Raw genomic sequence first — 25,164 nt, forward strand, 5'->3', positions numbered from 1 at the left:
GTTTCCAAGTTTCTTAAGTCTCTTTGAGAGGAGACTAAGGATTGGCTAAGAGTAGGAAAGCCACCTGATGTTTGGCAGATCATGGATAGTTTGGCAGAGGAAGATTTAGAACACACGGACCTATCAACCAGAGGGCATGGTGGGATGTGTGTTCTTCAATAGCAGATGCAACAGGGGTCAGAGCCAATACCCAACACAAGATGGATCAAGCCTCCTTGGAAAGGGCTGGCTGGGACAGAGGACAGTAGGCGGACCACAAGCTCCTTCTCCAAAGCCAGGACAATATGCTGGGAGAACTTAGACCACCCTGAGAGCAAATGAGAGAAGGAAAGGAGAAGGAGAAGAATCTTGAAAAGTGCTAAAAATTCCTGGACTGGACTGAGGAAAGCTATAGAATTGTTTTGATTAAATTGTCTGCCATTAGGTCAGAGATAAAAATGCATAATAGAAATAAAGTTACATTTTTTATACTGAGTTTTGTGATTGTAAAGCATACATCTGTTATATTTGATTCCTGGATGTTTCTTACATAAGAAGAATTTCCATAGAACATAGATCTTCAGAATGTTTCCTTCCTGTTGGTGGTGAAGATTTCCTGTCTTTCCCTTCATTGTCTCTTCTCACTCTTAACAACTTCTCATCTTGGGAGATCTTTCCCTTTCAAGGTCCTGTTTTTACCTCTCTCAGTAAAAGCTGTGTGCTGAGGGTGAGATCTGAGATTCATTTATTCAGAAAACTTTAGCTGAGTGCCTACTATGTGCCAGGCACATGCTAAGTACTGATGATGAAGGCATAAACTACACAGTCCCTACTCTCAAGGGAGTGCATAGTCTGTTGGGAGAGAGAAAGATGAGGAAACAGATAGTTACAATGAAGAGGGATGAGAGTTATGACAGAAATAAGCACCAGATATGTGAGGAACATTTATGAAGGGCCAGGACATCAAGGAAAGCTCAGAAGTGACATTTGAACTGAATTTAGAAGAATAACTGGACTGCTCTTAAGGGACTAGGAAAGGAAATATAAACATTTGCAAAGGCATAGAAATTCAAGAGAAACAAAGAAGGACCAAATATTTTGGTATATTTGGAACTTAAGGTATAGAAAGGAGAGTGATAAGATTGGAGAAAGATTGAGGCCAAATCATAACACCCACGTATACAAAACTCTTTAGTGAATGGCTTCTTTCCCCCTGACCATTTATGAAGGGTATTTAACAAACAAAACCAAACAAAACTTTGGAAGAGTAATGCAAACAGATTTGTCCTCTTAAATGAGCACTTGGGCTACTATGTGTGGATGGGTTGGAGGAGAGTGAGACTAGGGGGAAAGGGTCCCTCTGGTAAACAATACTGGGACCAGACCAAACAAACAAACAAAAACAAAACCTAAAAATCTTGGCTGCTTGCTTTAGGAAGTACTTGCTCCTGGAAGACAGCAAGTGCTTCCAATAGTAAACTAACTAAGAAAACCCCAAAACAAAATAAAACCTTCACTTTACTGTATCCACCAATCCAAAGCTATTAGGTCATAAGCTGAGGGTGGTGACATACAATGCTGAGAATTGAGAAGGGAATTGGAGTTGGGGGCAGAGTACCAGGGCTGGGTGTCAGTGGAGTTAGAGGGAAGTCAGACTCAGAGCCAAACCCCATCCTGCCACTCCAGAGTCCCCTGCCCACAATTCTTCCTTCCCAACATGTCTCTGTAAATATGGCCTCTGACCAGCACTCTACCAAGAAGCCTTCCCTGGTTTCCTGACATGAATTGCAGGGCATAGGCTTTGCTTAAGAGATTAACATCATAAGCATGAGTTTTTCCTTCTTTATTTACCAGAAACAATTTTTAAACAATGAAACCTAAGAAAGAGTAAACAATAACATACATAATTGTTTTCTTGCAAGTTTTAGCTAAAATACATTTGGTTATATTTCTCTTAAGACTCCATATTTCCTTAATAATCTTATCCTTGAACTAATTTCATATTGTTTCTTCATAATTCACTTGGAATTCTATCAATGGGTCAAAAATCAAAGGCTGTGTGTGTACTTTTAATACCTGGTGGCAACCTTTTGCCTCAAGTCAGAGGAAATATGCTTTACCTGCTTAGGCTGAAGAAATGGACTAAAGTTTGATCTTCAGCAACTCCAGTAAGTTAAAAAGGTCTGTGCAGTTCCCACTATAGCCTTTATCTGAGTCTCTCTGCTTTATTTATCCCAGTCAAGAAAAAGAAAGAAAAAAAATAGCTTATGAAGATTTCCATACCAACAGTGGAAAAATTCTGCAGGTAGCTTTCCTTTCCTTTATGTTCTTCTTCTTTTTTTTTTTTTTTTTTTAAATAGAGACAGGGTATCACTCTGTTGCCCATGCTGGAGTGCAGTGGTGCGATCATGGCTGACTGCAGCCTCAACTTCCCTGGGCTCAAGTGATCCTCCTACCTCAGCCTCCCAGGTAGTTAGGACTACAGGTGCTCACTACCATGCCTGGATAATTTTTGTATCTTTTGTAGAGATGAGGTCTCACCATGTTGCCCAGGCTGGTCTTGAACTCCTGGACTCAAGTAATCCACCCACCTCGGCCTCCCAAAGTGCTGGGATTACAGTTGTGAGCAACTGTGCCCAGCCTTCTTTCATGTTCTGAAAGAAGATTGAAGTGGCTTTCTCTCCATCTCATTAGTAATGGAAAATAGCATTGCCCTAAGCACAGGTTAGAAAGGAATTAAGAAATTCCTGGAGTAACCAATGAAATACAAGAAATCCACCACTTCCCTAGATTTTCATTTAATGACTGTAAAATAGTCAAAAGAAATTACAGAAACTAAGAAGAGAAAATATAAAAGGGTGGCACCCATATTTTCAGAAACTTAGTTATGATGCAGAAGGGACTGAATTGCATAGACTAATATGAATCAAGACTCCACCTGAAGACTGAGAAATTGTGGAGCAGAATTATTGGTAGAACTACCTCTTCATTCGCCATTTGGGGGTTTATTGGTGTGATGGCCTGGCAAAGGATGACAAGGTGAAGAGCATGTGCCCCAGGACATCCCATACTTGATGGGGCAAAAGATGATTTTATTCATGGCTTACCCTAAACACAGACATCCGTTGCAGACAGAGCCTCATCTGGCTCCTCATGAGAATGAAAATGCCAAACAAAGAATTGGGGCGTTGCTGCAGCTAATTTCTGACTACTGTTCGAGAAACACAAGAGCTCAGCTCCAGCCTGAGGACCATTGTTTTTGTGGTCACCACTCTGGCTTTAGCTCTGGCTTAGAGACCTGGGCTGTTCAGTCATCCCTTGGTATCTGTGAAAGATTGGTTCCAGGACCCCCACAGATATTAAAATCCATAGATGCTCAAGTCCCTGATATATAATGGCGCAGTATTTGCATATAACCTACACATAGCCTCCTGTATACTTTAAATCATCTCTAAATTACTTATGATAGCTAATACAATGTAAAGCCTATGTAAATAGTTGTTATACATACTGTATATTTTTTACTTGTATTATTTTTTATTGTCGTGTTGGTTTTCTTTATTATTTTTTTTCCTGGATATTTTCTACCTGTAGTTGGTTGCATCTGTGGATGTGGAAGGCATGGATACAGAGGGCTGATTGCACTTTGAATGGGAAATTACACCAGATCCAAGCCTTTCACTTCACTTTTTAGCCTGGTTTAAAAGATTTGGACAAAGATCCAAATACTCTTTGTCAGAATCCCAGACCTGAACAAGTATAGATGCCTCTTTAAGGATGAGCAAACTGACAAAATCCATTAGACATGTGGAAAGATATTGCTGTTTAAAAAGAAGGGGTCATGATGAAGAATCAGAACAAATGCCTTCTTATGAACTATAGCTACCATTAAAAACCTATTTCAAATGTTTGTTTTAAAATTTGTGATCTTAACAATATAAAGAAAAGGTTATCAAGTCTCCAGAAATAAACAAAGTGGTCATGAAGAACAACCTGAGGTCAGAAAATAAAAAGTAAAAGAAAAACAATTGATTACCATATTTAAAACCTAAATTAGAGGCAGAGCAAGATGGCAGAATAAAGGCTTCACTGATTGCCCGCCCTACAAGGACACCAATTTAGCAACTATATTCTACACACACAAAAATCACCTTCATAAGAACCAAAAATCAGGTGAGCACCCACAGTACCTGGTTTTAACTTCATATAGCTGAAAGAGGCACTGAAAATGTAGGAAAAACAGTCTTGAAACAGATGCCACCCCTCCTGCCCCCTCTCTGCAGAGTGGTGTGGTATGAAGAGAGCATCTGAGTGCTTGGGAGAGCGAGGATGCAGCAATTGTGACATTGCATTAAACTCAGTGCTGCCCTGTTATAGCAGAAAACAAGACAGAAATGAACTCAGCTGATACCCAAGCATGGAGAAAGCATGTAGCCCAGCCCTAGTCAAAGGGGAATTGCCCATCACGGTGGTTGGAACTTGAGTTCCTGTGAGCCTTGTCATCATGGACTAAAGTGCTCTGGGACCCTTAAAAAACTTGAAAGGCAGTTTAGGCCACAAAGACTGAAACTCCTAGGTGAATCCTGGTGCTGAACTGGGCTCAGAGCCAGGGGGCTTGGGCAGCACATGACCTATTGAGACACAAGCCAGAGTGGCTAAGGGAGAGCTGGCATCACCCCTCCCCTAACCTCAGGCTGCACAACTTGTGGCTCCAAAAGAGACACTTCCTTTGGCTTGAGGAGAGGAAGGGGAAGAGTAAGGAGGACCTTGTCTTGTCTTGAATGCCAGCTCAGCCACAGCAGGATAGGGCACCAGTCAGAGTCATGAGACCCCTTTTTGAGGCCCTAGCTCCCAGATGACATTTCTATACACACCCTGGGCTAGAAGGGAACTCACTGCCTTGAAGGGAGAACTCGATCCTGGAAGAATTTATCACCTGCTAACTGAAAATCCTTTGAGCCCTGAATAACCAGCAATGATACCCAGGTAGTACGTTGTGGACCTTGGGTGAGACTCTGAGATTTGCTGGCTTCAGCTGAGATGCAGCACATTCCCAAATGTGGTGCAGGGTGTCTGTAGGGAGAAACTCCTTCTGCTTGAGAAAAGCAGATGAAGTAAATAAAGGGGACTTTGTCTTGTACTTTAGGTACCCGCTTGGCCACAGAGGGGATACAGCAGCAAGTGGGCTCTTGGGGTCCCGACTGGCTCTTGAATGGCATTTCTGGGCCTACCCTATGCCAGAGGGAGCCCACTCCCCTGAAGAGTGAGACCAAGGTAAGGCAGCATTCACCATAAGTTAACTGAAGAGCCCTTGGGCCTTAAGGGAACATCAGTGGTAGTCTGGCAGTATTCAAGGTGGGCCTGTGGTGGTAACGGCCACAGGGTCAGGCTCATCTGCCTTTGGAAAGGGGAGAGAAGAGTGAGAAGGACTGCATCTTGTAGTTTAAATGCCAGCACAGCTTCAGTAAAATAGAACACCAGGTAGACCCCTAAGGTCTTTGACTATAGTGCCTGGCTCCTGGATGGCACCTCTGGACCAGCTCTGGCCCTGGGAGGACTCATCACCCTGAAGAGAAGGACAAAGGCCTGGATGGCTTTGTCACCTGGTGATGGTAGATTCTCAGGGCCTTGAGTAAACATAGGTGGTAGCCGGAGATTGGTTACAGTAGGCCTTGGGTGAGACTGAGTGCTGGACTGGCTTCAGATTTGACCTGCCACAGTGCTAGCACTGGTGGCCACAGGGGTGCTTGTGCCACTCCAGCCCAGGTTCAGGCAGCTCAGAACAGAGAGGGGGACTCAGTTTGTTTCGGAGAACATAAGGGGAGAGAGCAAGAGCCTCTGCCTGGTAATCCAGAGAATTATGCCAGATCTTGTCCAAGACCATCAAGGTGGTACATCTAGTCTGCAAAACCACAGCATTTCTGGGCTTCATGTGCCTTCTAAATGCAGATACAGCCTATATTACAACACTCAAGTCCTTTCAAATACCTGGAAAGCTTTTCCAAGAAGGACAGGTACGAACAAGCCCAGGCTGTGAAGACTCCAATGAATACGTAACTCTTCCATGCCCAGACACAGATGAACATCCACGAGTATCAGCACCATCCAGGAAAACATGACATCACCAAATGAACTAAATAAGGCACAAGGGATCAATTCTAGAGAAACAAAGATATGTGACTTTTCAGACGGAGAATTCAAAATAGCTGCTTTCGGAAACTCAAGAGCAAATTCATCATAACACAGAGAAGGAATTCAGAATTCTACCAGATAAATTTAACAAAAATATTGAAATAATTAAAAAGAATCAAGCAGAAATCTGGAGCTGTGAAATGCATTTGACATGCTAAACAATGCATCGGAGTCTTTTAATAGAAGAATTGATCAAGCAGAAGAAAGAATTTATGAGACTGAAGACAGGCTATTTGAAAATACACAGTCAGAGGAGGCAAAAGTAAAAAAAATTTAAAAAAATGAAGCATGCCTACAGGATCTAGAAAATAATCTCAAAAGTGCAAACCTAAGAGTTATTGGCCTTAAAGAGGCAGTAGAAAAAGAAATAGGGGTAAGAAGTTTATTCAAAGGGATAATAATGGAGAACTTCCCAAACATAGAGAAAAATATCAATATCCAAGTACAAGAAGGTTAATAAACACTAAGCAGTTTTAGCTCAGAGAAAACTGTCTCAAGGCATTTAATAATCAAACTCCAAAATGGTCAAGGATAAAGTAAGGATCTTAAAAGCATAAAGAGAACAGAAACAACATACAATGAAGCTCCAATATATTTGGCAGCAGTCTTTTCAGTGGAAACCTTACAGGCCAGGAGAGAGTGGCATGACATATTTAAACTGCTGAAGAAATATTTTCCATCTATTTAAACAAGGTTAGTGTGAGCCTAATGCCAAAATCTGATGGAAGCAACAAAAGAAATGACAGAGTAACTTCACATAAATAGAGATTTAGAAATCTGAGTAAAATATTCAGTAAATTGTTTCAGTAGCATAATATGAGGACAATATGCCAAGATTAGATGAGGTTTATTTCAGAATTGAAAGAATGGTTTAATATTAGGAAATCTATTTATATAACATGCCAGTAGATGCCAAAGGGAAAAAAGGTATATGATCATCTAGATAGATGCAAAAAAGACATTTCATATAATTCAATGCCTATTTCTGGTTTAAAAATGTTTTTAATTGAAGTAGAAATGAAATGAGGCTTTTCTCAAAATCAAAACACCCAAAGCGAACATTGTGCCCAATAGTTAAGCAATGAAAGGACTGCAATCAATGAGAACAAGACGTATAACCACTGATGATTTTGGGAAATATTTGTTACTATATTTAGATGGGAAAAAGAATTGAGAAGTATAAATACTGGAAAACAAAAATAAAAATTATTTTCATTTGCAAGTGATAAGACTGTTTATGTAGAAAACCCCCAAAAGTAAGGAAAAACTATTTAAAAAACTATTTAAGTTTGCCAGTTAAAAAATAAATACAGGCCAGGAGCAGTGGCTCATGCCTATAATCCCAGCACTTTGGGAGGCAAAGGCAGGCGGGTCACAAGGTCAGGAGACCGAGACCATCCTGGGAAACATGGTGAAACCCTGTCTCTACTAAAAATACAAAAATTAGGTGCGTGTGGTGGCATGTGCCTGTGATCCCAACTATTAGGGAGGCTGAGGTAGGAGAATTGCTTGAACCAGGGAGTCGGAGGTTGCAGTGAGCTGAGATCGTGCCACTGCACTCCAGCCTGGTGACAGAGTGAGACTCTGTCTCAAATATATATATATACACACACACACGTATATTTAACAAATGTATATAACAAAATATATATTATATATTTTATATAATAATATATAACAAAACTATCATATATTTATATATACATATATGTATATATATGATAGTATATATGTATATATATGAATATATATATGATAGATTGCAAGAAGCAATCAGAAATTACAATGGAAAAATGTCATCAATGACAGGACAAAAACACCACATAACTTGGAAAAATCTTAGCAAGAAATATATAGGGCCAATATAAGAAAAATTGCCAAATTTATTAGGTAATATGAAAAAAGGCCCTGAATAAATAAAAAGATTTACCAGTGTTTAGTACTGAGAGAAATAAAAATTATAAAAATTCTTCCCAAATTAATTTATACCTTCTTGAAATTAATTCCAATTTCAACTCCAATTTGGTTCTTCTTACACCAGGCAAAATGATTCTGAAATTCCCTGGAATGGTATTTTTTGGGGAAAACAGCAGAAACAACATAGTGGGGAAAGAATACAATTTTAAGATACAGTATTTAAAACAGTAAGATATTGGCTCAAGAAGGTATAGAGAGATTAACAGAGGGGAATTGACAAACTAGAAAAAGATTCTAGTGAATAGAAGAATATCATGTTTTATACAAGTATTGGAAAAGCATGCTTATTAGAGAAAATGTACTTATTAGAGAAATGTAAATAACTGGCTGTTTTGAAAGAAAAATGATCATATTAGGGTCCTATTTTATAATTTATCATGAAAGAAATTCCAGATAGTTTGAATATTTAAACGTATTTAAATATGAAAAATAATAGTCATTTAAAAAGTAGGAAAACATAAATATGTAGACATACATAACATCTCTAGGTAAGGCCTTTTAAAGCCTAGTACCAAAGCCAGAAACTAAAGAAGAGCATTGATAGATTATATACATAAAATTAAAAATATCTGTACATCAAAATCATCATGTACAAAATATAAATGCAAATGAAAAAGAGATATGTTGGCAATCTATGTAGTAAAGTATGTGTTAATAATAGGTATTTGTTTAATACAATGAATTTATGAATACATGAATCAATTGGTGAAATTAAAAGGACTGTTATGAAACAATGATAAAGACATTTAAGCCCCAGTGAAAATGTAGACAAAGGACATGAATAGGGAATTCACAAAAGAGATACAAATTTTCAACATACATACAAAAATTCAATTTCATTACAATAAAACACATCTAATAAATATGAGTCACCATTTTTTCACTAATTGGCAAAGTTTAGAAATAATTATAATAATTTAATTCTACAGATTTACACGTTCTCATATCTCAGATACTAATGTAAGTAGCGTATTCTTTCTGGACATCAATTTGGAAATTTACATTAAAAGTCTCAAAATATTTACATTATTTGAACAAGCCATTTTGCTTTTGGAATTTTATCCTAAGGAGAAAAATATCAGAAGACTACAAAATCATTTATTTATGAGAACATTCATTTTAGCATACTTAAAATTTAAAAAAATTTCAGGAAACATTAAGTCTCTTATACACTTCAAAAATTGTTTTTGTGCAACTAGAAATGATGAAGTAAATGTTACCATTGACCCCACAGAAATTAAAAAAAGAATCAGAAACTACTACAAGCACCTGTATGCACATAAACTAGAAGAAAGAGTCGGACAAATTCCTGGACACACACACCCTCTTGAGACTAAGCCAGGAAGAAAATGATTCCCTGAAGAGACCAATATCAAGCTCTGAAAATGAATAAGTAATAAATAGCCTACCAACCAAACAAAGCCCGAGACCTGATGGATTCACAGCCAAATTCTGCCAGACATACAAAGAAGGGCTGGTACCATTCCTATTGAAACTGTTCCAAAAAGTTGAGGAGCAGGGACTCCTTCCTAATTCATTCTATGAGGTCAGCATCATCCTGATACCAAAACCTGGCAGAGATACAACAAAAAAAGAAAATATTGTTAAAATGGCTATACTGCCCAAAGCAATTTACAGATTCAGTGCTATTCCTATTAAACTACCAATGACATTCTTCAAATAACAAACCAAAAACAACAACAGCAACAACAAAACTATTTTAAAATTCATATGGAACCCAAAAGGAGCCTGAATAGCCAAGGCAATCCTACGCAAAAAGAACATAGCTGGAGCCATCACATTAACTGATTTCAAACTATACTACAAGCTAACAGTAATCAAAACAGCACAGTACTGGTACAAAAAAAGGCACATAGACCAATAGAACAGAATAGTGAGCCCAGAAATAAAGCCACATATCTATGACCATCTGATCCTCAACAAAGCTGACAAAAACAAGCAATGGGGAAAAGACTACCAACTCAATAAGTGGTGCTGGGATAACAGGCTAGCCATATGCAGAAGATTGAAGCTGGACCCCTTTCTTACACTGTACACAAAAATCAACTCAAGATGAATTAAAGACTTAAATATAAAACCCAAAACTATAAAAACTTTGGAAGACAACCTAGGCAATATTATTCAGGACATAGGCACAGGCAAATATTTCATGAAAAGATACCAAAAGCAATTGCAACAAAAGCAAAAATTGTCAAGTGGGATCTAATTAAACTTGAGCTTCTGCATAGGAAAAGAAACTATCAACAGGGTAAACAGCCTACAGAATGAGAGAATTTTTCAAACTATGCATCTGACGAAAGTCTAATATTTAGCATCTATAATGAGCTTAAACAAATTTACAAGAAAAACAGACAACCCCATTAAAAAGTGGGCAAGGGACATGAACAGACACCTCTCAAAAGAAGATACACATGTGGCCAACAAGCATATATAAAAAAGCTCAAATGCAAATAAAACCCACAGTGAGATACCATTGCACACCAGTCAGAATAACTATTATTAAAAAGTCAAAAAATAACAGATGCTGATGAGGTTGCAGAGAAAAGGGAACACTTATACACTGTTGGTGGGAGTGTAAATTAACTATGTGGAAAGCAGAATGGCAACTCCTCAAAGAGCTAAAAACAGAACTACCATCCAACCCAGCAATCCAATTACTGGGTATAGACCCGAAAGAATATAAATCATTCTACCATAAAGACACATGCATGTGAATATTCACTGCAATGCTATTCACAATAGCAAAGACATGGAATCAACCTAAATGACCTTCAATGACAGATTGCATAAAGAAAACCTGGTACATATACATCATGGAATACTATGCAGCCATAAAAATAATGAGATCATGTCTTTTTTGGGAACATGGATGGAACTGGAGGCTATTATCCTTAGCAAACTAATGCAGGAACAGAAAACCAACTACTGCATGTTCTCTCTTACAGGTGGGAGCTAAACGATAAGAACTAATGAACACAAAGAAGGAAACAACAGACACTGGGTTCTACTTGAGGGGGTAGGGTGGGAAGAGAGAGAGGAGCAGAAAAGATAACTATTGGGTACTGGGGTTAATACCTGGATGATGAAATAATATGTATAATAAATTCCTGTGATATGTGTTTACCTATGTAGCAAACCTTCACGTGTACCCTCAAACCTAAAATAAAAGTTAAAAAAGGAAATTACTAGAGATGATAAAGTAATAATAACAACAGGGTATAGTTGGGTTTGTAAATTGATAGGTGTAATATGCATAACAATAACGTCATAAAGAGGGAGAAATGGAACAGAGCTATATAGGAGTAATGTGTCTATGTATCACTGAAATTAAGCCAGTAAATTTGAAGTGGATTCTGATAACTTAAGATGTGTATGGCAAATCCTAGAGCAACCACCTAAAAGTGGTTAATATTATTAGGCATAAAATACTACATTTGAAAATAGTTACCTAAGGAAAAAGAAAGATATGAAAGAGAAGTGGAGGAGGAAAAAATGACATGAAACATATAGCAAACAAAAAGTAAATAGTGACATAAATCTATATCAATAACAACATTAAATGTGAATGGATTAAATCACCCAATCAAATGGCAGAGATTGTCACGCTGGATTAAAAACATCATCCAACTCTATGCTGTCTACAGAAGACACACTTTAGATTGAAAGATACAGTAGATTGAAAGCAAAAGGATGTAAAAAGACATATTATCGAAAAGCAACCACAAGAAAGCTGGAGTGGCTATACTGATATCAGACAAAATAGACTTTTAAAACCAAAAATATTACCAGATAAATAGGGAGATTTTATAGTAATAAAGGTCATCCATCAGCAATATATGATAATTATAAACATGTATGCACCTAGTAATAGAGCACCAAAATGTATGAAGCAAATAAAGAGAGAAATAAATAATTCAACAACAATAATTGGAAACTTCAATATCCATTTTCAGTAGTAGACAGAACAAGATAGAAGATCAGCATAAAAATAGAAGAAAATAGAAGACCTGAAGAACATTATAAACCAACTAGACCTACAACACTCCATGCAACAACAGAATATGACAATCTTCTCTCTATACAAATCATTCTCCAGGATATGCCATATGTTGGATGATTTTTTTAAAAACTTAGTAAATTTAAAAGAAATAATACAAAGTATATTATCTGATCACAGTGAAATGAAATTTGAAATCAATAGCAAAAAAAAAAACAAATTGGAAAACTCACAAATAGGTGGAAATTAAACAACACACTTCTAAATATCCAATGCATCCAAGATAAATGCATTCAAAAGGAGAATAAGACATGGGGTGGGTCTGGGGCCGAATGATATGGTTTGAATATTTGTCCATTCCAAATCTCATGTTGAAATGTAATTCCCAGTGTTGAAGGGTACAAGTGTTTCCTTTTCTCTGAAACCTCATCAGCGTCTGTTATTTTTTGACTTTTTAATCAAAAGGAGAATAATAAAATAATTTGAGATGCATGAAAATGAAGACACAACATACCAAAACTTATTGAAGGTAGGGAGCGATAGAAAAAAAACAAGTTTCTCTTTGAAGTGATGAAAATGTTCTAAAATTGACTGTGGCGATGCTGGAACACATCTGTAAATATAACAAAAACCACTGAATGGTACACTTGAAAAGGGTGAATTGTATGACATGCAAATTATACTTCAATAAAGCTATTAAAAGTTTAAGAATTGTTTTTAAAGAATATTTAATGAAGTGAGAAAATGCTCACAATCTAGACGGGTAGGAAAGGAAGTTGAAAATGCTATGTATAGTTGATACGAATACCAATATCTAACTTTTGTAGAGTGCTTCCTATGTGCCAAGCATCATATTTAGTATATGAAATATCTTCCTTTGCTTCAGTGAGTGTAAGTTCTAGTCCTATATCCATTTTGCAGTTGAGGAAGTTGAAGTCTGGAGCTCTTAGGTTTAAAGGTCTGTTTCTTTTTCAGAATCTGCTCACCTATTTTATTATAAACTGCCTTTAATTTTTTAATGCATCTACATTGTGTAGTAAAAGACTGACAAAACATCTGTTAAAATGTTACTAATGGTAGGAATAATTGGCAATTTTTATTCTTTCTTCTCCATACTTTTATTAAAACCCCAAAATAAACTAAGTTCAAGCCCTAAATTAATTTTCCCCCACCCCAGCTCATACCCTTTACCTAATCTGTCACAGCTGTTTTATTTATACTGTTATTCAATGGAAATTCATGTCTATAGTGGTGGTCCTGATATAAGATATTTAATCATTAAGGAGCTATTACACATAAATACATACCTTACTCTGGCCATACCACATACCACAGTGATTACATGAGCAGTGCCAGAGTGCTGAGTTCCAATCCTCATTTGAATTTACCATTTGTAATAGGCAATTTTTGCATTGCTATAAAACATATCTGGGGCTGGATAATTTATATTAAAAAAAGAGGTTTATTTGGCTCATGTTTCTGAAAGCTGTACAAGCATGGCTCCAGCATCTGCTTCTGGTGAGGGCCTCAGAAAGCTTACAATCATGGCAGAAAGTGAAGGAAGAGAAGGCAGCATCTCACATGGTGAGAATGGGAGCAAGAAAGAGTGACGGTGGAGGTGTCACTTTTAAACAACCAGATCTCATGTGAACTCAGAATGAGTTCTCTCATCACCAAGGGTATGGCGCTAAGACATTCATGAGGGATGAATGATTCAAACACCTCCTACCAGACCCCAACTTCAACACTGGGAATTACATTTCAACATGAGATTTGGAGTGGACAAATATTCAAACCATATCATTCTGCCCCAGGCCCACCCCAAAATCTCACGTTCTCACATTGCAAAATGCAATAATCTCTTCCCAACTGTCCCCTAAAGTCTCAACTCATTCCAACATCAAGTCCAAAGTTCTGTCTCATCTGATACTCATCTCCTTCCGCCTATGAACCTTTAAAATCAAAACAAGTTATTTCCAAGATACAATGGGATACAGGCATTGGGTAAACATACTTGTTCCAAAAGAGAAAGAGTGGCCAAAAGAAAAGAGCTGCAGGCCCCATTGCAAGTCTGAAACCCAGAAGGGTAGTCATTAAATCTTAAAGCTCCAAAATAATCTCCATTGATTCCATGTTCCATATTTAGGGCACACTGGTGCAAGAGGTGGGCTCCCAAGGCCTTGGGCAGCTTTGCCTTTGTGGCTTTGAAGGATGCCAATCACATGTCTGCTCTCACAGATTGCAGCTGAGTGCCTTCAGCTTTTCCAGGCTCAGGATGCAATCTGCCAGTGGATCTATCATTCTGGGTTCTGGAGGGCAGAAGCCCTCTTCCCATAGCTCCATTAGGCAATGCCCCAGAGGGGACTCTGTGTAGGGACTTCAATTCCACATTTCTCCTCCACATTGCCCTAGTAGAGTTTCTCTATTAAGGTTCTGCCTCTGTGGCTGGCTTCTGCCTGGGCACCCAGGCTTTTTGATACACCCTCTGAAATCTAGGTGGAACTCACCAAGTCTCCATCACTCTTGCATTGAGTGTGCCTGCAGGTTTGACACCACATGGAAGCTACCAAGGCTTATGGCTTGCATTCTCCAAAGTGGCAACCTGAGCTGTATCTAGGGCCCTTTGAGCCGTGGCTGGAGCTGAAGTAGCAAGGGTATGGGAGCAGTGTTCTGGGGTGGCACAGGGCTTTGGCCCTCAGGGCCTAGCCCATGAAACCATTCTTTCCCCTTAGGCCTCTGGGCCTGTTATGGGAGGGGCTGCCTCAGAGATTTCTGAAAAATGCCTTCAATGCCTTTTTTTTTTTTTTCATTTTCTTGGCTATTAGCACCTGACTCCCTTTTAGACATGCAAATAACTCTACCAAGATCCATTTGGATTCTTTCCTGAAAATAGGCTTTTCTTTTATAGCACTTGGCTAGACTGCAAATCTTCCAAACTTTCACACTCTGCTTCCTTTTTAAATATGAGTTCCAACTTTAAGTCATTTCTTTGCTCCCACATCTAAGCATAGGTTTTTAGAAGAAGCCAGGTCCCATCTTGAATGCTTTGCTGCTTAGAAATTTCTTCACCAGATTCCCTAAACCATCACTATTAAGTTTAAATTTCCAGATCCCTAAAACATGAACACAATGCAGCCAAGTTCTTTGCTATGGCATAACAAGGATGACCTTTGCTCCAGTTCCCAATAAGTTCCTCATTTCCATCTGAAACCTCATCAGCCTGAACTTCACTGTCCATATCACTATCAGCATTTTGGTCAAAACCATTTAACCAGTCTCTAAGAAGTTCCAAACTTTCCCTCATCTTCTTTTCTTCTTCTGAGTCCTCCAAACTCTTCCAACCTGTGCCCATTATCCAGTTCAAAAGTTGCTTCCACATATTCAGGTATCTTTATATCAGTGCCCCACTTCTCAGTACCAATTTTCCATATTAGGCCATTTTTGCATTGCTATAAAGAAATACCTGAGGCTGGGTAATTTATAAAGAACAGAGATTTAGTTGGCTCATGGTTCTGCAAGATGTACAAGCATGGCTCCAGCATCTGCTTCTGGTGAAGATCTCAGGAAGCTTAAATTCATGGCAGAAGGTGAAGGGGGAGCAGATCTCACATGGTGAGAGGAGGAGCAAAAGAGTGAGTGGAGAGGTGCCACACACTTTTAAACAACCAGATCCATGTGAACTCAGAGCAAGTACTCTCATCACCAAGGGGATGGTGCTAAGCCATTCATAAGGAATCTGCCCCCATGATCCAATCACCACCTACCAGGCCCCATGTCCAATACTGGGGATTATGTTTCAACATGAGATTTGGAGTGGACAGATATCCAAACCATATCACCATTCATTTCACCTAAGTCCTCAATTAATCTGAGGAAATTAATAATTTTGTCAGTAAAATGAAGAGAAAAATAGTAGCTACCTCCTTGGTTTGCTGTGAAGATTAAATACGTTAACATATATAAAGACAGTGACTGGCCCCTGGCAAGTAATCCATAGTGTTAGCTATTATTTTTACTAGGATACTTATTAAATCTTTAAAGTACATTATATGTTTATAAAGGTTTTTTAACAGACATTTCTTTCAGGTATATTTCTGGTTTATCCTGTTAACTGGGAAGTAGAACTAACTGGAGCAGACAATTGTCTGAGCACTCTAACGGAATTTTCACAATGGTATCATTTATTAGTCTCATAATTGAAGGTTATGCAAGAAATTGCAAATTCTGATTAATAAAAATTAATAAAGACTGGGGATCAGCAAAAGTGATTTTGGATGCTATTGAACTTTGGGAAGATAAACCCTAGTCTTGGGAGATTTTCTTCAAGAGGGTAAACTGAAAAATAACCCTGTGAATTAACCATGCTCCCTGGGCATGAGCATCAACTTTTGAGAAACACCAAAGGGGACCATGCAAATGGACTATTTGATTGGCTTTGCAGTAACACTCATAAATGCTTGACTTTTGTCAATGTGGTAATTTAGGAATATTAAGTGGAACCTGCCAACAATGCCATTTTGCTTGATTGTGCCATGATTGCTTTTATGTCATTGATATCAAACTGTGCATAATTAGAGACTATTTTAACTCCAATAACAAATAACATACTTTGTTTTTACATAGCTAAATAATATCCTACAGAAGCAACATCATTACGTCATAGGATAATGGCTCAATATGTCCATTAAAAGAAGACTTGCCTTTTCTAACTATTGGGTATTGTTCATAGTGTTGATGGACTTGGTCATTTTTATTTTACAATGTAAAACTGGGTTGATACATGCTTCTTGACTGTTCTGCAAACTTACCTAAATGATGAACTTAAAAAACATATTGTACAAGAAGAGGAGGTTTTGAGTGTTATCACCATACATAACTAATAAATGTTTAAAGTGATGGATATTATAATTACCCTGATTTGATCCTCATACAATGTATACATGCACTGAAACATAACGCTATACCCCATAAGTATGTACAACTATTATGTGTCAATTATAAATAAAAATAATGAAAAATTAAAATAGAAAAAGAAAAAACCATATTGTACAGAACTTAGCAACAATGTAGTTCATTCTAGTGTGCAAAAATAATGAATCTTCAGAGTATAATTAATAATGATAAAATAAACCTTTGCAACATTTAAGATGCTAAATAACACTCAAGGAAACAAAAGAAACTTAGCAATAGAATAAAGGCTATTTTGAGCATCTGTAATGCATTCACGACTCAACAAGTGAAAATTATTACATAACCAGCTTAAGCTGTGACACATACAAGAAAATTTAATGCTGATTGTTTTAAAATGTGGCTGTTTGTGCAAAAAGAAATTCTAGAGATTTCCAAGAAAGTACTCCCCCTATTTTCACCCTCCCATCCCCAAACCCTAATTAGAGTCCAGGGATGTCTAACATTTTGTGCTGATGGGACATTTATCAATTTCTTTGTCAGCTTACTCAACTATAACATAATATTTTATTAGCCTCTGTACTGAGCTATCTATTTAAGAATGTTTATATGACAAAGAGGTGTAGGGAATAGAAACAGTATCTGCCTTCAAGACCAGTTTCCTGACCAGTATAATAAATGTCGTATCTCCCTCTGGGGCAAAGGATAGGCAGATTTGCTAGCAGTCTTCTTTAAAAGACTGAGATTTCCTAAGCTCAGGGTTTCTCAGCTGTGATGCAAACCCACTGTGAAATCTGCATCACCTGTGGGATATCAGAAGCAAGGAAAATCAATTTAAGCAGAAGTTCATGCTAACTACTATGCTATGAGTAATAACATTCTTTTTAAAAAAGTATTCACAGGCAAAAATTGTAGTGCACTACAGCCTGTAACTCCTAGGCTCGAGAAATCCTCCCACCTCACCCTCCCAAGTAGCTGGGACTACAGGGTTGTGCCACCATGCCAGCTAACGTTCTTTTTTCTTGAATCAGGAGTCTAGTGTCTTCTGCTGGCATCTATGAACTTGTTAGCCTACAAGTAGGGTAAACATCTCAGACTCTTCCCAGTTTTTGACATTAAGAAGCAGACTCCAAGAAGAAGATTTGCATGTCCCAAATCGATGGGAAATGCTCTTGGATCAACACCATTGTGGCAAAGAGTAAAAGAGAGTTGCTGCAGGACAAGAAGCTATTGGACTTCAGTACAGTCAAACAAAAGCCTAACTCAGTTCCATGGGGAGCTCTGAATCCAGGATGGCCTTTCAGAGCTGCCCCTAGTGGAAATGAGGGGCTTGGGCCTCTATACTGTTTGCATGGACAAATCTTTGAATACAAGCTTCTTCCAGGATGCGGGCTTGACCTTGGATGAGTCAGCCCCTTTTAGCTGAGGGCAAGCAAAGGAGATGAGACTCTACTGAGAGCTGTCATTTGCCATCACTCCTAGGAGCTCATCATTCCTATGAGTGCAGATAAGACAGCCTCTAGTTTCCTTTGATTCAGCTCTTTAATTCTTACTAAGAAAGTTACCAGAAATCATATTGTCTCTTTTTGCTAAGGAAAATCTCTTGCGGCTGTCTTTTACATTCCCCTTCCCCATCTCCTCCCTAGCACAGACTCCTAAGTGGCACACTGTCTTCCCCTCTGAGCCACCAGAGGAGGCTAGAGTCCTCTTCAGAGTCTGTTTCTCTGACCCTGCCTGGGGCAGCTTCCTCCTTGTCCATTTGAGCAGAAAGATTCTTCCAGAACTTCAGTTTCACTGAACTAGTTTTTCTCATTTTCAGCCTTCCATCTGGACTCCTAAAGTTTCCCTTTTGCTTGCTAAGATCCTGAAGCCATTCTGGCTTTAAGCAGATATTTGCCAAACACCATCTATGATCTAGGGATTGTGTGAGACACATAGGATATAACTGACAGAGATGCCCCTCTTTTAACTCAGTAACAACTAATTCAACTCAGAGCTCAATTAAATCCGCAGACATTTACAGAGTTATTACTTGGTGGTGGGGGGCAGGGGTGTGGTTCTCTTCGAGACTTTGAAATAGTGTAAGTCAGAATGTTTTCAGCTGCAAGAAAGAGATACTTGACTGTAAGTGGCTTTAAAAAAATAAGATGTCTTCTGGGATGACTAACCAGACAAGTTTTCCTGGAACTGTTCCAGCTTTAGCACTAGAAATCCTGAGTCCCAGAAATTCCCCTGACCTAGGCAAACTGGGATCGTTGTTCATCCTAAGCCTACTAGGCATTGCAGTTCCTTCTTAGTGGTAGGAGATGCAAGATGTAATAATTTGTCCTTTACTTTATTTTTTATTTTTAAAATATTTAACATTTATTTCTTAATTGACTAATACAATTATATATATTTATGATATATAACATGATGTTTTGATTATACGTATACATTGTGAAATGGCTAAATCGAGCTAAATTATCATATGCATTACCTCACAGATTTATCATTTTTTTGTGTTGAGAACACTTAAAATCTACTCTTTTAGCTATTTTCAAGCGTACAATACATTCTTGTTAGCTATGGTTACGATGTTATATAATAGATTGCCTGGACTTATTCCTCCTGTTTAACTGAAATTTTGAACCCTTTGACTAGTATCTCTCCAGCACCCCCACCCCAGCCCCCCGTAACGAAGTTTCTACTCTCTGCCTCTATGAGCTCAACTTTCTGAGATTCCACATATAAGTGAGATCTTGTAGTATTTGTCTTATCCTCCACTTTAAAGATGTTCTCGCATGCCTCAGACCACTGGATCCTTAAAATCCTTCGGGACGAGGTAAGGCCTTGAGTTTCCTCAGGGTTTATCTTCCATCCTCTGGAACGCAGGTACCTTAAGAAGGCTTCCAGTAGACTTGTTGCTTCTTGCTCATTCGGTCAAATTGATATATCATTAATATAGTGCACACATATGATGCTCTGGACAATGTATATACGTATATATTGTGGGACTTTGAGCATTCCTACAGCTTTCTCCAAAAATTCTGAAAAAACAAAAACAAAACAAACCAAAAAAACCCAAAAAAAACAAGCAACAACAAAAACAAGAATAAGCTATCTTTTACAATCTCCAAATCCTGATTCGATATACTTAGTGTAGGAGCAGATCTTAGGTGTCCTCGAAGCGGTTTTTAAAATACCCCTTTGAAATATCAGCATGGGCCTAATTTCAAAAAATGGTGTCTATTGTCTTTATGCTGTAGCCAAAGCTGAGACTGCAAGAACCTTATTTTACTTTCCATTACACATAAATATCAATTTCCTGCTTGAAAGTGTTCAATTGTTTTTTTAAAAATAAGAGTAAATTTTTATTCTATCAATATCAAAAATAGGATCTCATAATTTGTGTTCAAGTTTAGAAAAATTTAAAAGTAACATTCTGTTCATCTCAGTCCATTGTGTAAATTTTAAACCTGACAAATGGGGCTTTTGTACCTCTCAAAAGAATGAAAGATGGTGCAGTACACTGTAACCAGGTGGGGGCGATGCTGTGGCTACAACCTTGTGATTTAAATAAAAAGATGGTACCATTAGACATGGTTTATCTGAAGCCAAGCTTAAAGTCTCCTTGCTTTTTTTTTTTTTAATTTGTTTTTGAAATAAAATCCCAACTCTTTACCATGGATTTCAACAGACTGGCCCCTTTCCCAATTACCCAACCTCATTTCATGTCACTCCCTTCATCACCCACTCTATTTTGGCCACAGAGGCATTTCACTTCCCCAAATACACACATTTTCTTTTTACCTTGGGCCTTTGCCTCTGCTGCTTCCATGAGTGGAAGCCTTTTCCTTTCGCTGCCACATGGCTGTCTCATTCTCAGCCTTTAGGTCTCAACTTAACATATCACTTCTTCAGAGAGTACTTCTCTACCAACTTCACCTAACATGAGCCAACTACTACCTGTCTTGGCATTCTGTTACAGCACCTTGTATTAAATGTTCCCGTGGCTTAGCATAATTTGTAATTTTTTCTTATCTGACCCTTGCTAAACTGTAAATTCCATGGGGGTGGCCTGTTTCCGTGTTTTGCCCTATGCCATACCTAGAATCTTGCATATTATCCTTTATATTAGTTTGCTAGGGCTACCTTAACAAAGCATCACAGACTGGGTGGCTTAAACAACAGAAATTTCTTTCCTCACAGTTCTAGAGACCAGAAGTCTGAGATCAGGATGTCAGCAGGGTTGTTTTTTTCTGAGGCCTCTCTCCTTGGCTGTCTTCTCCCTATGTCTTCACGTGGCCTTCCTTTGTGTAATCTTCTCTTCTTATGAGGACACAAGTTATATTATATTAGTTCCACCCTAGTGACCACATTTTATTTTATTTTTTATTTTACTTTAAGTTCTGGGATACATGTGCAGAACGTGCAGGTTTGTTACATAGGTATACATGTGGCATGGTGGTTTGCTGCACCTATCAACTCGTCAGGTTTTAAGCCCCACATGCATTAGGTATTTCTCCTAATGCTCTCCCTCCCCCAGCCCCCCACCCTCTGATAGGCCCCAGTGTGTGATGTTCTCCTCCCTGCGTCCTCGTGTTCTCATTGTTCAACTCCCACTTATGAGTGAGAACATGTGGTGCTTGGTTTTCTGTTCCTGTGTTAGTTTGCTAAGAATGATGGCTTCCAGCTTCATCTATGTCCCTGCAAAGGACATGAACTCATTCTTTTTTATGGCTGCATTGTATTCCATGGTGTATATGTGCCACATTTTCTTTATCCAGTCTACCATTGATGGGCATTTGGGTTGGTTCCAAGTCTTTGCTATTGTAAATAGTCCTGCAATAAACATATGTGTGCATGTGTCTTTATAGTAGAATGATTTAGTGACCACATTTTAACTTAATTAATTTTTAAATATTATCTCCGAATACAATACAGTCACATTCTGAGGCACTGGGTTCAGGACTTCAATGTATGAATTAGGGGTGAGGGCTCAATTCACCTCATAAAACCCTGGCACATAATAGGCACTGCATACACTTCCACTGAATGGATAAATGCTTTCAAAATTATCATTGAGTTCAAAGATAGTAAAACAGAAAAGGAAAGGAAGCTTGAAGCTTGTCCAAGTTGCCCACTCTAGAGATGTGTACTGTAAGTGGTTTGGATTGAGCAGTGGTGTTTGTGATTTTTATAACTTTTACAGGTGATTCGAATGTATAGTCAGTCTTAAGCATCACTAATCCATTTCAGTCACCCTAATTTTGGAGAAAGAAAGGCCAAGGAATTTTAGAGATGTGACCAAGATAATACAATTAAAGAGTTAAGATAATACAATTAAAGAGTTACAGATTTAGTATGTCAACTTAAACACCTGGCCTCCTGTGCTATTTCAATGCATTATATTTAAAGGTAGCCACATTTTCATAACGAATGCTAAAATTACCCACAATGTAGACTTTAAGCTGCGAAGGAAAGTGAAGGCAGCACTCCAGGAGCGTGCCACTGTTCTTTCATTTGCCTAGGTCAGTGTTTTGCAAAGCAGGTACACTTGTTCAGCAAAGCAGCAAGTGTTAGCAAACATCCTCGCATTGTAGTAAATCTTTATTATACATAGAATACAGTTATAGTCTACAGGATAGTGTGTCAATCACCTTCTCCTAGGATAGGCAGAGTGGGGACAAAGCCTAGCCATTGCTTTGGAGTGTGGCAACAGCCTAGAAGCCTTCAAAGGTGGTGCTTACCTGCATACAATCCCAAATGCCTATACTCCTTATTTCTATAAATTTCCATCATTTTATCACTGACAAAAGAAAGGAAAAAGAACATCAGAAGTTGAAGGCATGATGGCAACACGCAGACAGATGCCACCAGGTCTATCTCCTGCTTAGAGGAGGACATTTATGCATTTCTGTGAATTGGGGCTCTCCAGAGTCCCTATACCTCTTTGTTTAGTCTCCCATTGCGAGGCCCCTGTGATGTCTAATGAAGCGAGCATAGGAATTGCCCTAAGCTAGAATGCTACAATTAGTCATTTGTTGACTTTGGTACTTGTTCACTGTGTGGGTGGGGCGAGGCCTGCAGTGGAGGTGGGTGAGAGAGCTTCTACATTAGTGTCAGCAGAGGTGAATGAGGACAGACCACTCAATGGCTGCCTTCTAACTATCATGTTAGGGAAAGCCTTCCCCTACCATTTGTTTCTGGTTGGCCATATGTTGATATTAGAGTCAAGATATTACTGAAATCTCATTTCCTCCTCTGAGCAACGTTGCTGTGTTGATTATGTAGGGAGGCTGATGGTAGATATCTTGTCCTATTTTTTGTTTGTGTCTTGTTCATAACCACACCATCTGGTTGACCGAATGTCTTGATTCCTTCTGATTCTGAGGTACTTGTGCAAGCCCCAATTTAGGAAATCCTAATTGTTTTCTGATACAAATCAGCAGTCAGTATTGGTTGGGATGGAAACTAGGGACTTTGAGACTTTTGCTTTGATCAGATTAGACCACTAGGGTCAACTGTGTCTGCAGAGGGGAGACAGAGAGATAACCAGGAACTGGGTCTCCTAATCTTTGGTCAGCTACCTTTGTCTATTATGTCAGTTTGAAGGGAATCTGCAAGGTAGAACTCTCTTCATGTAACTGCCCACACTTTAGTAATAGTGCAAGGAGATTTGTAAAATAGATAACATGTTCACTCACATTTCTAGGTTTATTTGAGGAAAGGGCTTAATATATCATCATTTTGGTCTATCCAAGTACACTGATGCATAATCAATATCCGTAAGTTTTAAGAGAAAAACTATATTGAGTAAATACTTTTAAATTATCTTAATATTTTTGAATATCTTTCTTTCCAATAACATACTTTTGATCTCAAAAATGTTTTCATTTTTTCTGATGAATAATCCATTAGCTGGAAAAACTTGAGTTATAACAGATGGCATGAAATAGAAATGTTACCTCTGCAATTTAAAATCCATTTTCTTTCATTTGAGAAGTTTATTTTTGAGATATCTGCCTTGCAATCTCAGACTATGTAAATGTGTTTGTGACTTGGGAAAGAAATGTGCCACTGACTAGCATAATTGAATTGTAGAGTAAATTTCTTTCTTCCTTTTTGTCTGTATTAAGGCCTCATCTAGTCTGTGAGCCAGCACCACCCATTCGTGTTGCAGAGATCTATCGATGCTAGAGGGGCGTGCAATGGACCCTGGTCCATTAAAAACAGCTTAGGGCCAGATATACCCTGACCTCCCCAGCAAAATCTGATCACCTGTTTCCTATTACTCCCTGATTCCCAGGTGCCTAAACTTTGATCTTTATCTCCAAGTTAGAACCTTTTTAACTGCTTTTCATAGCATTTGGTAATCTCTCATTCAAATTCCTCAGAATTGATTTTGGCATTGCACTGAAACTCCAGCTCTTACCTCAGAGGCTAAAGGAATCCATTTCTTCCCTGGTATTGTGTATCTTCATGTGCCCCTGGTTTGGGTCTTGCTGTGTTTCATGTCACATTAGTCACTACCCTATTTTTTTAATAAAAATTCTATTTTTTTATTTGTGCAAATTTATGAGGCACATGAGAAATTTTTTACATACATGTATATGATGTGCAGTGATCAAGTCAGGGTATCTAGGGTGTTTGCCACCTGAGTACAACACATTTTTTTAAAGTATAGTCATCCTATCTGCTATGAAACATCGAACTTATCCCTTCTTTTTTTTTTTTTCAATTTCAACTTTTAGTTTAGATTCAGGAGCACATGTACAGGTTTGTTACATGGGTATATTGCATGACACTGAGGTTTGGGGTATGATTGAATCTGTCAGCCAGGTAGTGAGCATAGTGCCCAATAGGTAGGATTTCAACACTTGGCTCCCTTCCTCATCTTCCCTCTGTAGTCCCCAGTGTCTCTTATTCTCAGCTTTATGTCCATGTGTGCCCATTGTTTAGCTCCCACCTATAAGTGAGTATATGTAGTGTTTGGTTTTCTGTTTCTGTGTTAAGTCACTTAGGATAAAGGCCTCCAGCTGCATCCGTATTTCTGCAAAAGACATGATTTTATTCTTTTTATGGGTGCATAGTATTCCATGTATCAC

The 25,164-nt window shown here is 38.3% G+C and overlaps 1 protein-coding gene across 1 annotated transcript in view; it reads right to left on the reverse strand.

Annotated features, from left to right (window-relative positions):
* LOC100602409 (importin subunit alpha-8-like) overlaps positions 1-22,963 on the reverse strand; it is a 65,048-nt gene extending 42,085 nt beyond the window's left edge. Inside the window, 1 exon segment of the mRNA XM_012497079.2 lies at positions 22,807-22,963. Within this exon segment, the coding sequence (XP_012352533.2) occupies positions 22,807-22,963 (157 nt within the window).
* Between the last annotated feature and the right edge of the window lie 2,201 nt (positions 22,964-25,164).

Source organism: Nomascus leucogenys, chromosome 18 (assembly GCF_006542625.1).
Source record: "Nomascus leucogenys isolate Asia chromosome 18, Asia_NLE_v1, whole genome shotgun sequence".
NCBI lineage: Eukaryota > Metazoa > Chordata > Mammalia > Primates > Hylobatidae > Nomascus > Nomascus leucogenys.